Genomic DNA, 18,807 nt, shown 5'->3' with positions numbered 1-18,807 from the left:
CTACTGCAGGTTGGAAACTTTTAAATTAGGAACATTGTCAAGATAAAATGGAGCCAGGCCTTTCAGGAGTGAAATTCGGATACTCATCCATAGGATGGTAAAAGTTTGAAACCCTTTTGCAGTCAACAGGTAGTACCGGAAACATGGCTGATTTCAAATCTGAGGTGGTTAGATTTTTGTTAATCCTAGTTATTTAGGTACATTGGCAGTTGATGACAGATCCACCATGATATCGTTGAAAGCCAGTGCCAGGGGCTAAAAGTCGATTTTAAGCCAACATGAAGGGTACAAATGATTCCAATTATTGGAAACAGGAATCAAGATCTGGGGATTTGGCCAGTTTTGTGTGTAAGTTTAAAACCATATTCAACTGCTACAAAAGATAGTCTTGAATGTCCTTATAATTCTGTGTTTTCGCGTGTTCGATTGGCTGATGTATGACTAGTTATGCTGAGGAAACCAGCAGAGACTAACAACTAACAAAATGCCTGCCAGAAAAGTGGCGTGTCTACAAGCCAGGTATAGTATTATATCCATAGGAAACATAATGGTGTGAAAATGTTAAGGAAAGTAACATTTCATTCCTAGCTTTGAAATTGTTTTTGTCCACCTAGTAGTTCAAATGCCAGTCCTTCAGAAGGCACACCATTTGTTGGAAGTTATGGCTGTACACCAAACTCTCTACCTAAGTTCCAGCATCCTTCCCATGAGCTTTTGAGAGAAAATGGCTTCACTCAAGAAGTTTACCACAAATATCGTCGAAGATGTTTGAACGGTAAGCCTTTTTCCTATATTTCATATATTAGTAGGTTGGATAATTTTGAATACAGTGCATTTAAAGGATGTATTCATCAAAAGTAGTAGTTCTTTTTTTACTGGTTTGTACAATTTGTTTTTTTATTTCAAGGTATCTTTGTAGCTTTAAATGAACCCTTAATGAAGGTTTTTACTTCTAATGTACAGCTGAGAAAGAAAAATAAGTTGTGACAAAATGTTTTTGTGTGTTCTAGTAGTAGTCGAGAGTGTGGTGCTGGAAAAGCACAGCAGGTCAGGCAGCATCCGAGGAGCAGGAGAATTGACATTTCGGGCATAAGCCCTTCAGCAGGAATGAAATGTCGATTCTCTTTCTCCTTGGATGCTGCCTGACCTGTGCTTTTCCAGCATTTCACACTCGAATTTGATCGCCAGCGTCTGCAGTACTTGCTTTCTACCTGTTGTAACAAGTAATTGTATATGCCACTGAACGTTTTGTAGCCTTGTTTTTAATTCAGAAGACTGCTTTATAATTTGGTGATAGCACATTAATGTTGCTTACAAGAGATACTGAATTCTAAGCTTTTTGTCTTGAAATGGCACTGAATTCATTCATTGGCACTGAAATGCAAGCAAACAAATGCTTGAAAGTTGTTAGGAATAATGTAGAACTGTAATCTTAAGTTTTTTTTTAATGAAGGGGAAACATAATTTTAAGGCTGTTGTGAGCTTGGTGCCAAGAAGTTGATTAGGGATAGCTAAAATGGTTTTGTGAAGGGTAGGTCGTGCTTCACAAACCTTATTGAGTTCTTTGAGATGGTGGATGAGGGTAAAGTGGTTGTTGTGTACATGGCATTTGATAAGGTTCTCCACAGTAGGCTATTGCACAAAATATGGAGGCATGGGATTGAGGGTGATTTTAGCGGTTTGGATTAGAAGCTGAAAGAAGACAGGGTGGAGGTTGATGGGAAATGTTCATCCTGGAGTTCAGTTACTAGTGGTGTACCACAAGGATCTGTTTCGGGGCCACTGCTGTTTGTAATTTTTATAACTGACCTAGATGAGGGCATGGAAGGATGGGTTAGTAAGTTTGTGGATGACGCATAGGTCAGTGGAGTTGTGTATAGTGCTGAAGGATGTTTCAGGTTATAGAGAATCATAAGCTGCAGAGCTGGGCTGAGAGGTGGCAGCTGGAGATTAATGTAGAAAAATGAGAGGTGATTCACTTTATAAGGAGCAACAGAAATAGTGTGTACTGGGCTAATGGTAAGATTCTTGGTAGTGTGGATGAGCAGAGAGATCTTGGTGTCCATGTGCATAGATCCCTGAAAGTTGCTACCTAGTTTGATAGGGTTGTTAAGCCATACGGTGAGTTAGCTTCTATTGAGAGAGGGACCGAGTTCGGGAGCCACAAGGTAACGTTGCAGCTGGAGAAAACCCTGGTGTAGCCACACTTGTGGTATTGCATACAGTTCTGGTCACAGCATTATAGTAAGGATATGGAAGTTTTGCAAAGGGTTCAGGGGATATTTACTAGGATGTTGCCTGGTATGGAGGGAAGGTCTTAGGAGGAAAGGCTGAGGGACATGAGGCTGTTTTCGTTAGAGAGAAGGTTGAGAGGTGACTTAGAGACATAAGATAATCAGAGGGTTAGATACGGTGAACAGTGAGAGCCTTTTTCCTCAGTTGGTGATGGCTAGCACAAGGGCACAAAGCTTTAAATTGAGTGGTGATAGATAGAAGACAGATGTCAGAGATAGTTTCTTTACTCAGTAGTAGGGGCATGGAACGCACTGCCTGCAACAGTAGTAGACTCTCCACCTTTAAAGGCATTTAAATGGTCATTGGATAAGCATATGGATGAAAATGGAGTAGTGTGGGGTAGGTGGGCTTCAGACTGATTCCACAGGTCAGTGTAACATCGCAATTAAGGCCCTTTGGGCTGTTATGTTCTGTGTTCTTAGTATGGAGAAGCCAATCAAAGTCTTTGGGTACATAGACTTCTAATGAAGTTTTACAGCTCTGAAGTGAAGAAATCGGGATTAGTTATCTTTTGGTGCATTTTTACAAAAGGTTTGGGGATTTTAAAAAACTCCCAGCAACAGGGATTGAGAGACACAGAGGGCTCCAGAAGCAAGTAGTCTTTGTATATTATATGCCGGAGAATGGAGGTAATAGTTTTAAACTCTTTGGTATGAAATCCTGCAAAACTGCTGGAAATGTTTTCAGGAAATTCATATTTGCTCTGAGGTTTATGTAATAATGAGCGTAGTTTGCAGTTTAAGTGTCTCAGCTGAAGATAAAGTATCTAGTGAATGTGCAGAAAGTGGTCAGAAGGAAACTAGTTACAGTTGTGTCAGCTTGAGCAAGAAATCTTGGTCTGGATGTGGTGGTAGCTTTTGCTTGGGTTGTGGTGTTTGTAAGGGTATTGCTGGGATAGAGAGTGTGTGGTTTTGAATCCTTTTCTGGTGTTTTTAACACAATCTTTCTAACCATTTTCCCCAATGGAGTGTCGACTTCTTTATCAATTCAGTATTGTTTGTTAAAAATTACACTGGCAAACTCCTAGAGAATATGTTCAATAGCAAACTGATGTGGTTTAGAATAAATCACAAATACCAAATTAGGGTTGATCAATCCAGGCTTTGGTTTAGGACCTGATTTGCCCAGTATTCATATCATATGGGGTCTTAAATGAGGGATCAGAAATCCTTGAATTTGAGATATATGAATCCTTAAGTACCAACCGGTTTTTGGCATAGGAATGTGAATTGCAGTGTAACATGTTATGTAGTTTGGAATTTTAAAGATGTTTTAGATTATGTTACTAAAACATTTTGGGAGTAGATGATGTCATACTGGATCTTGTGAGGATGATGAGAGTATCATGATTAACCTAGCATTTAGAATTGAAAACCGAGCAATCTAAAATTGATGTATCAAAGCTACAATTAGATAAGATTTAATTGAAAATGGATAGAAACTATTTTAAAATTTTTGAAATGGCAAGAGAGGAGAGGAAAAACATGGAAAGGAAATGGAAAACATTGAACCCCAAAGAAAGAAAGAAATCCGACAGTGTGACTTAGTTAAAGAAAAGCTTGGGGTAAAGGAAGAAAGCAGAATTCAAAGTATGATTCTGATTGCACTGAAGAATTTGATTTAACTAAAATGTTTGGTTAGTACCTAAAATTTAGAGTATGGTGTTGAAAGATAATTAACCTTTAAAAAATAGCTGACATTGAAGTGCCAAAAGGTGCTTGAATCTTAATGTTAGTGACCAGATAAGCACAACTATGAATATGTACACCACTAGTGTTCAGGGAGAATATTCAAACACTATGTAGTCATTAAAAAGGTAGAATTTAACGCAGCTGAGTTTGTCCCTGAAGGTAATCAATTAAATGTCTATTCATGCACTTCTACAATTTTCAAGAGAAAGCAATGCTGCGATTTCTGTGGTTTTGCTCATAGAAATTAGAAGAAACTTCTGAGAGTATTCCAAATTAATATTGTAGTAATTTGATCTATTTAGATGAGCACCAAGTATCAACGATCTGAGAAGCAGCAGTTCTGATAGGTGCCTATGACCCCTCCCGATTGAAATAGCCATATGGGAATTGACAAGGGATTGGGAGGAATAGGAAATTTTTAAGAAAAAGAACTTCGATAAAATGGAAGGAAGTATTGTGAATGAGTCTGACATAGAATCAAAGAGATGTACAGCATGGAAATAGATCCTTCGGTTCAGCTTAGCTGTGCCGGCCAGATATCCTCTCACAAATCTAGTCCCATTTGCCAGTATTTAGTCCATGTTGTTATGGACCAAGCTAGACCCCCTCAACGTTTGAAGACCCTAACTTTTCTAGTTACTTTAGGCAGATGTATGGTGGATGTCCCAGGAGTGATGCAGCTGGTCGCACCACTTGGCTTAGAGTAAAACAGAATGTATTTACGCACCATCGAATGAAACACAAACAAAAGAAAACAAAATTTAGTCTAACAACAATGGTTTGAAAACCTGACCAACACTACATCTCTTACAACTTAAGGAAGAGCTGTTCCAATTTCCTGCAACATAAACACACCCCTTGGCCGAAAAAAGGTAAAGGTAAATGCAAATGCAGATTCTTGCCAGAGAGAGATTCGGGGGGGTGGAATTGGGGAGAGAGGATGAATCAGGGATCATATGCTGAAACATGGAATCTCTTTCCACTGCAGCTGTTTCTCAGAGCAGCAGCTTCGGGACTGCTTGCTAAAACCAAACCAAACCAAACCAGGAAAAAAACTGATCTGGGAGAACTGGTCACTCCCCATTCATTGTACACTTGTTTTTTAAAAATTGTAAAAGCCTTTCCCTGGTTGATTGTTGTTGTCGGCAGTATTTGTTAGCCGTAAGCAAAGACCCCAAATCCCAGAAAAATCGGAACCTCTACCTTTTGCAACCCCTCTTTGGGGGGAAAAAAAGCCACTGATAACATAACTTTTTTAAAGGAGCAGCATTGTCATAATATCCCTTTTAAACTCTTCTTATTCCTATTCATCCAGATGCTTTTAAATGTTGTTATTGTACCAGCCTCCTTCGTTTCCTTTTGCAATTCATTCCATACATGCACCACTGTCTATGTGGAAAACGTTGCCCCTTAAGTCTCTGTTAAATCTTACCCCCTCACCATGTTTAGCCCGTCTTCTCGAATGTAGAAGTAATAAACCCATCCTGAGTTGACAGAACTTTATCAAACAGTTTACTCTGAAACTGGATCAGAATCAGTATTCAGTTGAAAGTTGCTGTTCAAGAGTGTTAATGAAGTAACTGTGATAGCCTTAACTATCTGCTCATGCCAAATTGGTGTTAGTATATCAGCAAGTAGTTCACACTTGATGTTGTAACAAAATTTATCAGTGACTCTCCAAATTCCAAAGCTAGGTCACTTGGGTATTAGGAAAATGCAAGGTAAACTAGAATAACATTTTTACTGGTCAGGATTACATAAAGATATGATGAAACTTTCCAGACATGCCATACATGTCAAGTAGTGGAAAATTCAAACCATCAATTGAACCTGTATCCTTTTATTCTGATGTCAACTTTTGAAGAACCTTTAGCAGGGTCCTAATAGATTATGAAGGATTCCTAACTAAAACCAAAAGTGGGAATTGATGTCTTTTAAGAGTCAGGAGTGTTTCAAAAACATTTCCTGAGTGAAAAGCAACAGCAAAATGGTAGTGAAATAGTTCCTCATTTACATTCATAACCTATATCTTGGAGTACAGGCGTCAATTTCCAAGTATTGTGAACTTGATAAGTTTGATATAGAATATCAAACGGACATTGATAAGTTGATGGGTGGGTGGCCAATTAAGTTAAATACAGATAAACAAGAGGTGATTTGTGAGAGTATGTTATGGACCAGGCCAGACTCCGATAAAATATGTTAAGGAGGTAGCCGAGACCCTAACTTTTTCTTATTTTAGAGCTAGATGTGAAATGGATATTCCAGGTGTGATGCAGCTGGTCAAACCACTTGACTTTAAGCAAAACAGAAATTATGTAAACACTATATTCCAAATTCTGATTTTCCTGTTTTAACTAATGTAATTATTGGAAAACCTGATGCAGCAACTTAACTAAGGAACAATCCATTAACATCCTAGAAACAGATCCCTTGGCACAAAGGTAAATTGAAAAAGATTCTTAAAGGCAGGAGGGAACAGCATCCAAAGAGATATCAGAGAGAAAGTCAATCAGGAATCATTTGAAGTTTGCAACCTTCCTGAACTCCAGCATCATTTGAATGCCACAGCTAAACCAAACTAGGAAAAAAAAAACTGAACTGGGAGAACTGTCCACTCCCCTGCCACTGTTAAACTAGACTCTTCCTAGACCTTTTGGTACCCCTGCCTTTGTGACCTTTTTTTTTAAAACAAAACCCAAGGACCAAATAACCTTGAAGTGACAGCATTGTTGCAAATGAAAGTGGAGTTACACTGTAAAGGGGATGACCCTGATATGCAGGGGCAGAGAGAGTAAGGTGTATATGTACACAAATCATGAAAGGTGGTAGGACAGGTGCAGTTAATGCATACAGTATTCTGGGATTTATTATACTGGCATGGGTACAGGAGTGACCATTATGCTGGACCTGTATAAAACACACAAACTCAGTTGGGGTACTGTTAAAGCACTTTATTGGAGAAAGTGTAAAAGAGATTTGGAAGAATAATTTCAAGGATGATAAACATTTTAGTTGAGGTAGATTGAAGAAGTGGGGTGATTTTCTTAGAGGGAAAAGCAAAGAGTAATTGAAGTTTATTTTAAAAGTCATGAGAGATCTGAACAGGGATGGATAAACTTTTCCTGCTCATGAAACAATTTGTAAAAGAAATAAGTGTGATAGGAGAACAAACTTTTCAAGCGGGAAATGATGGAATATGCTGCCTGGAAGTATCATAGGTGCAGGTTCATTTGAGACAGTCACAAAGGTACTTGATTATTTAAATAGAAATAATGTGCAAGGTTACTAGGAAAAGGCAAAGAAGATAGGACTAACTTGATGCCTTCTGCACTGGAATGATTCTCATACTTGTGATACGTCAGGCAATGCAATCGATCAAGGTTTGAATTTTCAATCATATATTCAAATAAATAATAGTTTAGGAATATACAATTTATTTTCATTCATAGTTGCAAGGTGCACTAGAAGAAAGATGGTATCAAACTTTAAAGACCAGGTTTCAGCCTATTTCAGAATATCGTAATGATTGGAAACGATGCATTTTCTTGTAGTTGGCAATTAAAGATATCTCTAATGAGTCTACAGGATTAAGCCCTTTCAAACTAATATGGGGATATGAGGTTAGAGGATCCCCTTAAAGAATTGAACCAAAGCTTCAAACCAAACTTCCAAAATGTTTTGAGTTACTGTAAATAATTAGCCAAAGCATGTGAGTTGGCCAAAGAGCACTAGATAATCATGAAACAAACAAGTAAAGCGAAAGTGGATTTGTCATTGAAAACAGGGTATTAGTATTGTTACTGGCCTGTAGTGAACCACTAAAACTGAGGTACATGGGACTTTATCAAATCAAAAAGAAACTCAATGAATTTCCATGTATATGTGTTAATAACTTACACCAGCACTATGAGGAGTCAGAAGGAATGTGTTTTACAGTGGTGAAAGTAGTGGGGAGTGAAATAAGAATATCAGAGCTGTTGAGAATGAATCAAATTTAAAATTCTAAATTTAGATGGAATATTATGCTATCTCCCAGAAATCTATTGAGTTGATATATGAACACTAATATGGTCACTCATTCAATTTATGTAGATTGGCCAGGGAGAGCTTCTTTGGCCACATGTGCTGTTAATGTAAGGTGTGCATCACCCATGTGGAAATATCCTTACAGACTCGACCTAGAGAATGTAGTCCAAGTGAGGAAACCGATAAAGTACATAATGGAACATAACAGTGGTTAATTGGCTAGCTATGGTTGACAGTTAACAGGTCCCGCTGCATCTCCATGCCAGCCACAGTCCCATCTATCAGTGCCCTTTTCTCATATTTTATATATTGGTGTTCCTTTACGTTAGTTTGGTTTCTTGATTGCAGCCCTGACAAGAACAAGACCATAACTTTGACTTGCTGCCTCTTTTCTGTTTCAGGTAGCTGTATCTCCCTTACTCATAATTGAGAATAGCTTGGCAATCATGATTCCCAGTTCCATAGTGTTTTGATTGAAATTTGCTAAACTGTTCCTTTGTAGAATCTCATCATTATAGTTCTGGTTTTCTCTTGAATTTGACTTCTATGCATTGCAAAAGAAAATTTCAATGAACTTCAATGAGCTGAAGCATGAACCATTTGGCTTGTCATGAATAAAGTAGCATTACATAGAACTAAACTATCCTTTTTCATAGGATTATCCACCAGAAGAATTCTTAGGTTGTCCATCTCACATGCATTGCTCAAAAGGTAAAACATATTATGTGCAGGATGCTCTTCAGCCCTAACTAATCAAATTTATTTATAAAAAAATCAGAAAGAGTACTGAAGTAGGTTAACTCCATAGTACTTCATTTCTGACATACATAAAGCTTGTGGCTGTTGAATCTGAGTGAAATGCTATGCAGGAACTTAACTCTTCTTTTGTGAGACCAAATGATGTTGATAACAAAATAAAGTACAACTCTTTTGCTGGAATTCAAAAGACATCTGAATATCAAATGGGTTATTTTCAAGGTCCAGACAACGAGGAATGAATTTTTATTGTCTAGCTTTAAAAATGTTCCCTAATGGGTCAGAATAATTATCTATTTCATCTGTTCTCAATCTAAACAACCTTCAGATGTCATCAACTTATGCAGCTAACTACTGATTAACAATTAATTATCTACTGAACAAGGTAAGACAGCTAGGAAACCGGCAAATGTAGATGTCTGTAATCTTGTTTTGTACTGAATATAAATCATAAGTTGCAAATCTGCATCATAGCCAGTTTAAAGCTTAAGTGTTAGGCTTGGTTCATTGTGTATATTCAAGACTGAGACCAGTAGATTTCCACGTTAAAAATATCAAGGGATTTGGGGTTAGTGAAGAAAAATTGTGTTGAATTAGAAGATCAACCATGATCTTGGTGAATGACTGAGGAGGCTCAATGAGCAGAATGGTCTCCTACTTAAGTGACATTTGAATGCACTTCACACTGTTTAAACGATTCAGAAAAATCGCAAGGTATTTGGAATGGTACAGATCTAATTGCGTAATGTTTCCTTTTCAGAGAGGAAGAGAGTAGGAATTGGACAGTCCCAGGAAATGAACACCCTGTTCCGTTTCTGGTCCTTTTTTCTCAGAGATCACTTCAACAGGAAAATGTATGAAGAATTTAAACAGCTATCCCTTGAGGATGCAAAAGACAATTACAGGTATAATCAGCAGTGAATAGTTGAATATGAAGAACAAGACTGGACTAAAAGATGGAAATTCTTCCTAATTCAGATAAAATGAAAGATTTTTGTCCTCACAACAAATTTACATTTTTTAATATTCATTTAGATAATACAACATCCCAAGGTACAAGACAATTGTTTAGCAAAACCAAAATTGTGACTGTAATGCACTATTGGAGCAGGTTAGCAGAAGCTCAATCAAAATGATTAGGTTGGAAGAGATTTAGGGAGGAAGCTAAGCTGAAGACACTATGAAGAAGCAGTACAAATTAGTAACTAGTTAAATAAATCAAATAGACTGTTTGGGTTGCAGAGTTTGTGGAAATAATTGGAATCTGTACACTTGGTAAATGTTAGCAACTCAACTTAGACATTGTTGCTGAACTTGAGTTCAAGCTGTAATCTGTTATGGGACATAGGAGGAAGCATTACCTGGGCGAAAGTCAAGTAGTTAACTTTGGTTAAGATTAGATTCCCTACAGTGTGGAAACAGGCCCTTCGGCCCAACCAGTCCACCCCGACCCTCTGAAGGGTAACCCACCCAGACCCATTTCCCTCTGACTAATGCTCCTAACACTCTGGGCAATTTAGCATGGCCAGTTCACCTGACCTGCACATTTTTGAACTGTGGGGGGAAAACCGGAGCACCCGGAGGGAACCCACGCAGACACTGCAAGAACGTGCAAACTCCACACAGACAGTCGCCCGAGGCTGGAAGCGAACCTGGGACCATGGTACTGTGAGACAGCAATGCTAACCACTGAGCCACCGTTGAACTTTGTTAGTAATTTTATAAAGGAAGGTATACAAATGTGAGTCAGGCATGAATTGGAGATCACCGATTCAGTTCCCTTTGGCAAGCATTTAAATAACAAGTTATTTGTTATCTGTGTGGATGGATGGACAAATTGATCACATCACAGAAGACTGTTTAATTGAGAGGAAGTAAATATGACAGCGAAAGGAACATTTTTAGTTCGAGGGTTGCATACTGTTCTATGCAGCTCCGAAGTATTGCCTGCCTGATATCGAGGTTAAAGATGTCTCCTTGTGGCTTGTGAAGAACTTGCTGTGAATGTTGTGCTGATTCATATGAGAAAAAACTGCATTTGTGGAACTGGGAATTATGCCCGAGCAGGGCACTAGTACAGCGCTGGGGAATGTTGGGAGTCTTTCTAGAGGATGGGCTTTTCTTAAAATAGCCAGTACAGAAACTGACTGTGGCTGTTCAAATGAAAGGATATTTGGAAATTTTAAGGTAGAAATATTCCAGGATTTACACCACTTCAGAGACAACAGAAAAAGTGTATCTGCCTTTAAAGTGTAGGATTGTAATGCCAAGAACAACATAACAAAAACATGTAGGCCATTTGACCCTTGAGCCTAATCCACTTGTAATGTAAATTGTAGGATTAATTTTTGTATGTTTGGGTTGCTATTGAGTGGTATTTTGAGTTGATAACGCGTGGGTCTTCTGTCTAAGCTAATAATTAACTGAACTTTTTATAGACATGGTGATTTTTTTAAAAATATTTTGACACCTGACTTGAGTTTTGTGAACCACTAATCAACTATTTTAAATTTGATTGTTTTGCAACCCAACAAGGTAAGTAGTGAGGCCTTATGGTTTGTGAGTGACTTCTGGCACTTATTTTAAAGCTTAAGGGAAACATCTATAGTTTAGAAGGAGACCTTTGTAGAACAGTCTTATGAAGTCCATGGAACAGGGTGGTTGTGTCGACATGGGTTCCCAAGAAGGGAAGGATATAGTGTGACTTTTGAGTGATAAGTTGGTGTTAGTCCTAGACTATAAGAGCTGGGATAAAAAGAGGTGACTTCAAACTGAATATGTTTAAGTAGGAGTGTGACAGCTTCTTTCTGGAGCTATCTGTAGGAGGAGTCACAAGTGACTTAAAACTCCGGGGTGTTGGGTATTGGGACTCTGTGTGAGTACAAAGGAGTATATTAGGTTTATATTTTTACAGTGTATTTAAAGATATTTGAATTTATATAATATTATAAGATGGTTTGGGTTATTGTATCTTTTTATTAATAAACTTGTTTTATTGTTGAAGAAAAAGCTGCAGCAATGCCTCCTTATACTTGTAAGAGACCACTTTTGACATTCAAGCCGGTTTCCTGTCTGGGATCTGACTTATCTGATAAATGTATCAACTGGACTCGTATCACAATATTAGAAGATTGTGGTTGGTCTGATTGTGGTTTTAACTCTGCTGCTTTTCTGCTCCTAAATCCTTTACTCCCTTGTCTGTCAAATCTGTCCATTGAGCCTTGAGTGCATTCTATGACCCACACTCCGTTGCCTGCTGGAAAAGAGAAATCCAAAGGCACGAAAGATATTCCACTTAGTCTCTATAAATGGACCTCTTATTTCTAAACCGTGCTTCCTGACTCCTAGAGTTTTTTTTCCTCTCTCTTTCTCTCTATCTTGCTCTCTTTTTCTCTCTCAGCACCTACAGTGCAGTTGGCCTCAATCTTTTGTTTCAATGACATCACTTCTTGCTTCTGCTAAAGTTTAGTGAGTATAAGCCCTGTTTAAAGTCCTGTAAAGTTTTCACAAAGTGCATTTCACTACAGATGGGTAGAATTAGGAAGCAGGATCCCTCCTAGCTTTCTAGGGAAGTTGACGACGGTTGTTTTGGTTTTGCAATAAATAAATTGGGAATGTTTTTAAAGCCACCTAAGGGAAACTTAAAAACTACTTGATAAATGGGTGGAGAAGAATGGAAGTAAATCAGCCAAGCGTATTAGGGAAGAGTATATCTAAAATAAATCATCCTTTAGAGGCAGGGAACAGGAGCCATTTTCATGGAGAATGAAGAAATGGAATCTAAAAGTAATGTGTCCAAGTTTGTTTATTGTCCAAATTTAGATGAAAATATATGCTGAGAGAAGGACACAGCTGCAGAGAAATAGCTAGATTACGTGAGTTGGCAACAAGATGGCTGATTGGGGATGGGAGGTGGGGGAGGAGAGTAGAATGTGTGATGCTGTTCACTTTGGTTCTATAAACAACAAATCAGAATTTTTAAAAAGACATGCCTTGTAAAAGGAGCACAATGTTAGCAAGCAAGCTTTGTGCATGGGAAATTAAGTCTCTGTAACTTGATCTTTTTATTTTGGAGGAGCATGGATAGGATAAGTAAACGAGGTCTTTTCCCTGGGGTGGCTGAATCCAGAACTAGAGGGCATAGGTTTAGTCTGAGAGGGAAAAAATTTAAAAGGAACCTTAATGCCAAGAAAGTGGTGCGTGTATGGAATGAACTGCCAGAGGAAGTGGTGGAGGGTACTACAATTGCAATATTTAAAAGGCATCTGGATAGGTATATGATTAAGAGGATACGGGCCAAGTGCTGGCAAATGGGATTAGATTAGGTTAGGATATCTGGTCGACGTGGACGAGTTGGACTCAAGGGTCTGTTTCCATGATGTACATCTCTATGACTTAAGTAATAAAGAGGATCGATGAGAGCAGAGCGATGAACCTGATTTATATGGACCTCAGTAAGGTGTTTGATAAGGTTCCTCATGGTAGACTGGTTAGCAAGATTAGACCACATGGAATACATGGAGAACTAGCTATTTGGATGCAGAACTGGCTTGAAGGTAGAAGACTGAGGTTGGTGGTAGAGGGTTGCCTTTTGGCCTGGAGGCCTGTGACTAATGGTGTGCCATAAGGATCAATGCTGGGTCCGCCTCTTTTCATCATTTATATAAACTATTTGAATGTGAACACAGGAGGTATAGTATGGAAGTTTGCAGGTGATACCGAAGTTGTAGGTGTCATGGATAACGAAGAAGGTTACCATGGAACATTAGAATATAGAACATTACAACGCAGTACAGGCCCCTTGGCCCTCGATGTTGCGCTGAACTGTGGAACCAATCTGAAGCCCATCTAACCAATACTATTCCATTCTCATCCATATGCCTATCCAACGACGATTTAAACGCCCTTAAAGTTGGCAAGTCTACTACTGTTGCAGGCTGTGTTTCACACCCCTACTACTGAGTAAAGAAACTACCTCTTAATTTAAAACTGTCTCTTTGTGCTAGCCATTGCTATCCAAGGAAATAGGCTCTCACTGTCCAATGTATCTAACCCTCCGATTAACTTGCGTCTCGCTTAAGTCGCCTCTCATCCTCCTTGTTACTGAAAACAACCTCCAAGTCCCTTCAGCCTTTCCTCCTGAGACCTTCCTTCCATACCCGGTGACATCATAGTAAATCTCCTCTGAACCCTTTCCAAAGTTTCCACATCCTTTCTATAATGGTGCGACCAGAACTGTATGCAGAACTCGTGTTTTGTACACCTGCAGCATGATCTCCTAGTTCTGAAACTCAATCCCTCTACCAATAAAAGCCAACTCAGCAAATGCCGCCTTAACAATCCTATCAACTGGATGGCAACTTTCAAGGATCTACATACCTGGGCACAGCAGTCTCTCTACTCATCTACACTACCAAGGATCTTACCATTAGCCCTGTACTCTGCATTCTTGCTCATTCCAAAGTGAATCACCTCACACTTATCCGCATTAAACTCTATTTGCCCCTTCTCAGCCCAGCTCTGCACCTTATCTATGTCTCTCCGTAACCTACAACATCCTTAATCACTATCCACAACTCTACCGATCTTAGTGTCATCTGCAAATTTACTAACCCATACTTCTACGCCCTTATCCAGGTCATTTATATAAATGACAAACAGCAATGGATCCAAAACAGATCCTTGCGGTACCCCATGAGTAATCGAACTCCAGGATGAATATTTCCCATCAACCACCACTCTGTCTTCGATCAACTAGCCAATTTTTGATCCAAATTACTATATCACCCTCTGTCTCATGCCTCCGTATTTTATAAAATAGCCTACCGTATAGATCCTTATCAAACGTCTTGCTGAAATCCATATACAGCACATGAACCACCTTACCCTCATCCACCTGTTTGGTCACTTTCTCAAAGAATTCAACGTTTGTGAGGGACAACCTATGTTAAACAAAACAGTGTTGACTATCCCTAATCAACTTATTCCTCTCTAAATGATAAATTATATTTCTTATAACCTATTCCAACAATTTACCCACAACTGAAGTAAGGCTCATAAGTCTATAGTTACCAGGGTTGTCTCTACTCCCCTTAGTCATAGAGTCGCATGGAAACAGACCCTTCGGTCCAACCTGTCCATGCCGACCAGATATCCCAACCCAATCTAGTCCCATCTGCCAGCACCCGGCCCATATCCCTCCAAACCCTTCCCATTAGATAAAATGTAAGCTAAACTTGACTTGTATTATTCACTTATTTGGTTCATAAAAGATTAAAATTTGTAATAATTACTGTCAGAATGAATGCAACAACATTTGAAGCAGTGGTGCTGTACTGCTAGTTGAGCTTTTTTATTGTGTTAAGTTTAGAATATTTGACTTGTTTCCTTTTATCATTCCACTTTGGTGTTTAACTTTCACAGGTATGGGTTGGAGTGCCTGTTTAGATTTTACAGTTATGGATTAGAAAGAAGATTTCGACATGACATATTCAAAGATTTCCAAGAAGAAACTGTAAAAGACTATGAAGCAGGTAACTGTCAGTCCAAAATAATAAATACCAGCTAATACCTAGCTTTCTGTACGTATTCTGTGGTTTCATTACAGCAGAAATTCATTACTTTTTAGAAAGCATTTCACAAATACATATGGTAAGAATAGAAGATTTATTGATAACATGAAAATTATTCAGCATTCAGTTCCTATGAAGAAATTTTAATAGTCTTGTACTACAATCGATTCATTTTCGATCCAAATACTGACTTTTGAGTGCTTCACTTTCAGGCCAACTCTATGGATTGGAAAAATTCTGGGCTTTTCTCAAATACACTCAAACAAAGAATTTACCAATTGATCCCAAACTGCAAGAATACCTTAGTAAGTTCAAGCGACTTGAAGACTTCAGAGTTGATGTGAGTATATTTAGCATTTGTTTTTCATTAGTTACAGAAGGTGATTTGTTACTTGAAACATTTTGAACAATTCCTTAGTGATTATAATTAGCTCATTTGTTTATCACTTAACATGTGTATACAAATAATAATTGTCACCATAGAATTGAGTCACCTAGGAAGGTTGGTTTTGTGGAAATGTATGCTTGCTTTGGTCGCAATCATCTTCCATTCTTACTATTGTCAAGGCTAAATTTAGAAATGCATTGCATCTTGGCCCATGGTGCCTATGTATTGAATATGTGCATATTATGAATCGGGATTTGTACCTAGCACCATTTTGTTTTGGTGTCACAGAAGTTGTCTAGGGTTCATATTTGGAAAGGGCATTGTCTCTTGTGCATGTGCAAATACAGGATGTAACACCTGTTGCCTTGACAAAATTGTTTTGGCCTGAATGTAGCCAAACTGCATGCAGTGTAATCTACGAGGACCTGCCATATATAGGTAATTTTATTGTGAAAGTACTTCACTTAATGTGGAGTGTTTGAGGTTCAGGATTGTTTGCTTGGGTTCCACAAATGCAATTAACTGCTTCTACCACCCCATCCCAGTCCACTGACTATTGGTTCAATCACCCCCAAGGCGTGCATGAAGACCAATATTAGCATTATAATGCCTGAAGTTGAAACCTTTTTTTTTAAATATTCTGTTGCATTAAACTTAAAAATCGTGCAAACTGTGTTTCTGCTTATCTGATCTCTTAAGCCTGATCTTTAGCCAGAAAATTATCCTATATTTTAATCTGGTTGGTACAATCTTGAAGCTATTAATGTGTTTGCAAATATTCTGCTTGCATGCTTCAGCATCTAAAGATAATTAGTATTTTACTCAAAAGTTCTGAACTTTCCTTTCTAGTGCATAATGTTATTATACTTCTGACTTCTATTTTATTGAATCGTTCTTAAACATTACTTTTTATTAGCCCCCATTTGGTGATGAGGTTGGTCGAAAGAGACGTTCCTCTGGAGCTGATGACAGTGGTCGTAGAAGACATCAACCAAATGCCTCTTCTAGTAAACCAGTAAATGCTGCTAAACCCTTACTCACCAATAAGTCTCAGGTTTCAACAAACCCTTTGAAATGGGATGCATCATCTGGGAAATCTGAGGACAATAGGAGCCAGAATACTGCTGCCATGACTACCACTGAACCTGAAACACCTGAGAAATAGACTTTCTGCATTACATCTCCCTGCTTATACAAATCGCATCAGTATTTTAAGCTCAAGGACCTTGTCCAGTTTTTTAGACTCCACCTCAATGAAAGAAAAAAAACTTGAAAATATTCATATTACTTTCAGTTTTGGGGTGGGAAAAACTAAGTCCAAGTTTTGAGCTTTCAGCCAGCTGTTTGGAGAAGAGGAATTTAGAATCTAATCAATTTGTCACACCCCTCATTTTGATTTTCAAGATTACCTTGAACTACTGTTTACAGAAACGCATTCCTGCACAATATGCAAAAATTACACATTTGAATTTGGAATGCCTTACATTTCAATGAGGATTCTCATACTTCTTAAAGAAGAAAAATTATTTTTTAGTCCATTACCATAGTGCTTTTGCAGCCAGTTCCTCCTATTGTTATTATTGATTTTATATATATATATATAAATATATCTATATCAGAGTACATAAATTTATTTCTGGGAAGTGTACAATTGAAAATGCTTGGGTAGGGAGAATAAAATCTGGAAAGAAAATCTTCTACATCCAAGATGGTATAACCAGGGTTGCGACATAATTCAATGAATTATTCAGTAATTAACAGTGTGTTGAAAATGGTTGTGAGGTCTGTTTCCATACTGTAGGGAATCTAATCTAATCATCCTGGATGCAGTGTGTTTTAGGTTTAAAGCAGTTGGTTACACAGTTATTGACAAATTTTTAGTGGAGATTGTTACAGAGTGACTTGGATGGTTTGGGCTTGAATGAAAGTATAACTAAAGGAGATTGTGCAGCTTTTTAAAAATGGTCTTTTGAATCACTAATATCTTGCACTGCTTAAATTATCTACTGCATCTTTTTATGCAGATGAAGATAAAATAACAGATTTTTCTCACTTCAGGAGGTACTGGGGTTTGGTTTTGTTTCATTTATTTTATGCTTAGTGTGCTTTCAGTAAAGCACTACAATTGATTTGTAATTTTTAAAATGCCATTATACTGTTCTAAAATGTTAATTTTTTTTGTGGAAAATTTACAAAAAACAAGTGCTCATTTGCTGAAGTGGTTTTGCTCTTAGTAATTATTAAGACAGTGTCATTTATTTTAAATTATACTTAGCAGGAAGGGTGGGTTGCTGGTTTATCTTGAAAGGTTTTATTCACATTTGTGAAAATTACTGGAAAAATCTTCAAAATCAGACGCATTTATTGTATTTAAAGATATAGCATCCTAATACAACCAGTGAAAACAATCTATTGGTCTTCCTATCTGTTCAGACTTGAATGTAAGAAAGTTTGGGCAGTATACTTTATTTACTGCTGCTAATCAGAGGGCTAGAATGAACAGTAGCAGTGTGGAATCTCAACTATCATTATAAATATGCTGCAGCTGTACATCATTTACTTTGCTGAAATAGCATGCATATCTTACCTTAATGTGTAATCCAGGCTTAAACCCAGCTGAACGATGCAACTGTAAAATACTTGGATGAAAGATTGTATATACCATTTAAAGTAATCAGTTTAGAATATTTACCCTAATTTTTTTCATCTAATGAAATAAGTGTGCACATCTAGCATTAGCGTGTGTAATTTGTGGCAATCTTCTCAACTTTTATAAAAATGCATATAAAAACATTCAAAATCAATCAAAATTTAACTGGTTGCACTGTGATTCTTTGGGAATTCATTTTACAGAGGGGGAATACTTAACTATCACTGTTCGTTATTGTCGCCCAAGTTTTAAAATTTTGAAATGCCGGTACCACTTTGCATTATGTTTCTGAATTTAGTTTTAGATTGTTACTTTCTTTTGGTTGTACTGTTTATATTGATTCCCAGGGCCTTTATCAAAGCTACTCTAGCCAGACACTGGTAGGTGTGGAAAATGTGATTTTTATTGTACTTCGGTTTCTGATTT

The 18,807-nt window shown here is 37.8% G+C and overlaps 1 protein-coding gene across 1 annotated transcript in view; it reads left to right on the top strand.

Moving 5' to 3' along the window:
- Nucleotides 1–18,546, top strand: part of LOC140485711 (la-related protein 1B-like) — a 110,469-nt gene extending 91,923 nt beyond the window's left edge. Inside the window, 5 exon segments of the mRNA XM_072584154.1 lie at nt 615–775; nt 9,532–9,676; nt 15,195–15,304; nt 15,556–15,683; nt 16,648–18,546. Of these exon segments, the coding sequence (XP_072440255.1) occupies nt 615–775; nt 9,532–9,676; nt 15,195–15,304; nt 15,556–15,683; nt 16,648–16,896 (793 nt within the window). The 3' untranslated portion in view covers nt 16,897–18,546.
- The last annotated feature ends 261 nt before the right edge of the window (nt 18,547–18,807 follow it).

Source organism: Chiloscyllium punctatum, chromosome 14 (assembly GCF_047496795.1).
Source record: "Chiloscyllium punctatum isolate Juve2018m chromosome 14, sChiPun1.3, whole genome shotgun sequence".
Classification (NCBI taxonomy): Eukaryota; Metazoa; Chordata; class Chondrichthyes; order Orectolobiformes; family Hemiscylliidae; genus Chiloscyllium; species Chiloscyllium punctatum.
The sequence above is the reverse complement of the archived record's forward strand: the minus strand, read 5'-3'. Positions and strand labels throughout refer to the sequence as shown.